The 4,655-nt window shown below is 41.1% G+C and overlaps 1 protein-coding gene across 1 annotated transcript; it reads right to left on the reverse strand.

Annotated features, from left to right (window-relative positions):
• Window positions 1–862: 862 nt before the first annotated feature.
• Window positions 863–2,242, reverse strand: LOC132134495 (integrin alpha-11-like). Its single transcript, XM_059547076.1, has 3 exons — window positions 1,971–2,242; window positions 1,129–1,243; window positions 863–1,027 (listed from the first exon to the last, which is right to left on the reverse strand). Exons 1-3 carry the CDS (start codon window positions 2,044–2,046, stop codon window positions 904–906), a joined length of 315 nt encoding a protein of 104 aa, XP_059403059.1. The 5' UTR covers window positions 2,047–2,242; the 3' UTR covers window positions 863–903.
• Between the last annotated feature and the right edge of the window lie 2,413 nt (window positions 2,243–4,655).

Consider the following 4,655-nt stretch of genomic DNA (forward strand, 5'->3'; position numbering starts at 1 on the left):
AGAGAGAGAGAGAGGAGAGAGAGAGACAGAGAGAGAGAGAGAGACAGAGAGAGAGACAGAGGGGGGGGGGGGCAGAGAGAGAGAGACAGAGAGAGAGAGAGACAGAGGGGGGGCAGAGAGAGAGAGAGAGAGAGACAGAGAGGGGGGGCAGAGAGAGAGGAGAGAGAGAGAGACATGGAGAGAGACAGAGAGGGGGGGCAGAGAGAGAGAGACAGAGAGAGAGAGAGACAGAGGGGGGGCAGAGAGAGAGAGAGAGAGAGACAGGAGAGAGAGACAGAGAGAGAGAGAGACAGAGAGAGAGACAGAGGGGGGGGGCAGAGAGAGAGAGACAGAGAGAGAGAGAGACAGAGGGGGCGGCAGAGAGAGAGAGAGAGACAGAGAGAGAGACAGAGAGGGGGGGCAGAGAGAGAGAGAGAGAGAGAGAGAGACAGAGAGAGAGAGAGAGACAGAGAGAGAGACAGAGGGGGGGGGGCAGAGAGAGAGAGACAGAGAGAGAGAGAGACAGAGGGGGGGCAGAGAGAGAGAGAGACAGAGAGAAGAGACAGAGAGAGAGAGAGAGACAGAGAGAGAGACAGAGAGGGGGGGGCAGAGAGAGAGAGAGAGAGAGAGAGAGATCAGAGAGAGAGAGAAGAGACAGAGAGAGAGACAGAGGGGGGGGGCAGAGAGAGAGGGGAGAGAGACATGGAGAGAGACAGAGAGGGGGGGCAGAGAGAGAGAGACAGAGAGAGAGAGAGACAGAGGGGGGGCAGAGAGAGGAGAGAGAGAGACAGAGAGAGAGACAGAGGGGGGGGCAGAGAGAGAGAGAGAGAGAGACAGAGAGAGAGACACAGAGGGGGGGCAGAGAGAGAGAGAGAGAGAGAGAGAGTCATCAGCTCAGTATGAAGCAGTGTAAGTCCACAGCAGTCACTGGTAGATGGCTGTGATGCTGATACCTGGCCGCTGCAGTCGTGTGCAGGACTGTAGATCTGCTGTGCAGCTGTACATCTCCCCTGTTGAGTTTCCTTCTAATGGAGCTCCAACAATGATCCTGAGAAACACACCCGCACAACCAATCAGACATTCAAGACCATCAGAAAACACCTAGCAACCACACAGAACACCCTAGCAACCAGTTTGTGTCTGACTCACTGCTTCCTGTCTCCAAACTCAGTCTGATAAACGCTGTAACCAAAGAAATCTTCCGGCGTGCCGTTAAATCTCAGTGGATGTTCAGTGTCGATGTTGAAGGCCTCTGAAAGAGATGCTGGAGAAGCAAGAGAAAGACTGTTGAGACATCAGGAGACACTCGTGAGACTTCTTTCTAAATGATTCTTTCTGGTTTCTCTTCCTGTTTGCCAGCATTTAATAAGATGCTGAAACTAACTCGAATGTACATCAAGATTCAACCAGCCACACTGGAACAACCAAATTGGATGAGCAGCACAAACCAGCCTAGACATTCATTTTGGACCTGATGATTCAGTGTTCACTTAGACATGTGCACAGACAGGCATCAGCATCATTTATCTGCAGTCTGACATTAAACTAATGAAACAAGCACAACCATCAACATGCCGCAGCATCAAGAGAAGAGAAATATGTGTGTGTGTGTGTGTGTGTGTGTGTGTGTGTGTGTGTGTGTGTGTGTGTGTGTAAGAGAGAGAGAGAGAGAGTTCCTGTAACATATAACCACCAACCTACCACACCCTGTTCCCAACACACACTCATACACACTCACACACACACACAGTGCTGAGTTCCAGCACCTCAAATTAACATAAATATTATTAAACATTTAGATTGTAAGTTTCTCTCTCCCCTCTTGATCACACACACACACACACACACACACACACAAACATACACTCAAACACACACACACTGATCGAAATAAACACATCAGCCTTCTGTTTAATAAAAATTTAATTATAATGATTACAAACTAATGCAAAAAATGCAATGAATGTAGAATGTTTGAGGGCATTTCTTACCCCACATGAAGAGAATTAAGCCGAGCGTCTCCATCCTGCTGCTGCTCGTCTGTGTGACACACATCTTCCTGTTCATTTCTTCATGACAAACTCATTTCCTCCTTAACACGATGTTTCTCACCCTTGAAGGGCGTGTGAGTGTGTGTGCGTTTGTGTGTGTGTTTCTCACAGATCTAACAGCAGCAGTGTGTCCATGCATCATGATGCTTGCAATAATCACTGAGAAGCACACATCTGACCTAAACACCAGTGTACATCACAGGAAGGGTGGATTTAACACACACAGACACACAGATATCACGAACTTGGATATTGTGCAACACAAACATCAATACACTCACACACACACACACACACTGCATCAAAAAAGGGAACAACAAGCACTGTGGTAAAAATGCTTTCAATGAAAAGGCTGAGTGATAATGTTTACCCCAGAAACAGAGCTGTGCTTTTGTCTTATTTTCTCCACACTTCCTTTTGAAACATTAAAATGTTTGTGCCCCTTTAAAAATCTGATTCTGGATCAGTGTGATGCTGCTGCTGCCTAAATTTTAATAATGAAAACATGCACATCATGTACAGTAAGTATTTAGCAGATGATTTTGTGTAAGCTGATATAAAACAGAAAGAAATACAGAAGCATTGTAACATAAAGAAGCCAAAATACTGAATGTGAGGTTACAATAAGCATTTGTATTATACAATTGTGAAAAAAAACACAAATATTTTTATTTTTCTACATTGCTGCAGGAACGATATTTAAGGAACCGTTCACCACAAAAAAAAAGAAAAAAAAAGAAAAAAAAAGAAAATTCTGTTATCATTCAATCACTGGTATGACTTTATTCCTTGCACAAAATAACATGGTTGAGTTATGAGATATCACTCTGTGATCGTCATGCTCCTAAAGCTCAGATCAGCACAATGAAAGAATCATAATAATAAATAAGTAATGTCCTGTATTTTTTTACTTTTTTTAAATAAAAAACATATTATAACATTAGAACTCAACAGAAAAATTGCAGAAAAATTAGTTACCTTAATGGAAATGAATGTCAGATTCAAGTCAAGTCAATAAACATTTCATGATGGAATTAACACAATCCTTTTTTCCCAGCAAGTTAAATATTTGTCCATCTGTAAATTTTATGAAAAAGCTATTCTCTCTATGTTTTGGATACTGGTCACAATCTCCAACCATATAGTTTTTGTTGGCAGTTCGGCTGTAGCCACATTCCTGTTACATAATGATATAATGATATTTCCTGTTACATAATGGTATAATGAGCACACTCGCACCCTAAAGAGAGCAGCTCGAAAAATGGAGCGCAGCTGGAGGAAAACACAACTAGAGGTATTTCGTATTGCTTGGTGGGAAAGTAACCTATCCTACAGAAAAGCATTAAAAACTGCTAGATCCGATTACTTTTCTTCTCTTTTAGAAGAAAACAAACATAACCCCAGGTATTTATTCAATACAGTGGCTAAATTAACGAAAAATAAAGCCTCAACAAGTGTTGACATTTCCCAACACCACAGCAGTAATGACTTTATGAACTACTTTACTTCTAAGATCGATACTATTAGAGATAAAATTGCAACCATTCAGCCGTCAGCTACAGTATCACATCAGACAGTGCACTATAGACCCCCTGAGGAACAGTTCCACTCATTCTCTACCATAGGAGAGGAAGAATTGTATAAACTTGTTAAATCATCTAATCCAACAACATGTATGTTAGACCATATCATAGTACTGAGACTGCTCTCCTTAGAGTTACAAATGACCTGCTCTTATCATCTGATTGTGGTTGTATCTCTCTATTAGTGCTATTGGATCTTAGTGCTGAGTTCAACACTATTGACCTCAACATCCTTTTAGACTAGAACACTCTGACTTGCTTAATTTGGGGACACTTGATTTACAGTGATATCGTTGACTTGATTGCAAATGATTGCATAGATACATTCTTTTATTTTTAATGTATCTACTTCAAATAATAAGAATTTAAAAAGGGGGGAAATATCATTATGAAATTAATGGTTTTTTTTCCAATTACACATTGGACACAATTATTGGCACCCCTAGAAATTATTTTGAGTAAAATATTTCTGAAGTATATACCCATTCATATTCACAATTTTGAGCACTCCAGGGTGATTATGAACATGGAATTATCCAGCCATGGCTTCCTGTTTCACAGAAATATAAATAGGAACTAAAAAATGAGCATTGAGCAACAATGAGCATCCTAGACATCTTGTTCAAACAAATGACATCTTTGATTCTATCAAATACCAACAGATAAAAAAACTAAAAGGTACTGACTCTGTTAGAAATCTTATAATGGGCCATGTTTAGATTTTGATCATCACTCTTTAGTCTGCCACAAGAAACAACAACCTTAAAATCATGAACTCAAATGTCATTGTAAAAAGAAAAAAAACAAACAATGACTGTTGTAACAGTGCGTAAATCAGACCTTTCTGTAACGCTAACACTAATGAGCTAAAATGTATTTTTTGTACACAGTGCCACGAACTGTCAATCACTCCTGTACGCGTGCATCACTGTCCTCCTCGCAGCTGCAGCAACTTGCGCTCTCTTCATCAAGCTTTAAAACAAAAAGGGGACAAGAAGGTCATATTGTCTTTGTGCATATAGATTAATTAGATCAATGAATA

Source organism: Carassius carassius, unplaced genomic scaffold (genome assembly GCF_963082965.1).
Source record: "Carassius carassius unplaced genomic scaffold, fCarCar2.1 SCAFFOLD_215, whole genome shotgun sequence".
NCBI lineage: Eukaryota > Metazoa > Chordata > Actinopteri > Cypriniformes > Cyprinidae > Carassius > Carassius carassius.

Excerpts from the sequence above, each read along its gene's own strand:
- LOC132134495 (XM_059547076.1), bottom strand. The coding sequence starts at position 2,046 with ATGAACAGGAAGATGTGTGTCACACAGACGAGCAGCAGCAGGATGGAG. Across the intron at positions 1,244-1,970 it reads CTTAATTCTCTTCATGTGGG|CATCTCTTTCAGAGGCCTTC; the intron begins GTAAGAAATGCC and ends TTGCTTCTCCAG. Across the intron at positions 1,028-1,128 it reads GAGTTTGGAGACAGGAAGCA|GATCATTGTTGGAGCTCCAT; the intron begins GTGAGTCAGACA and ends TGTGTTTCTCAG.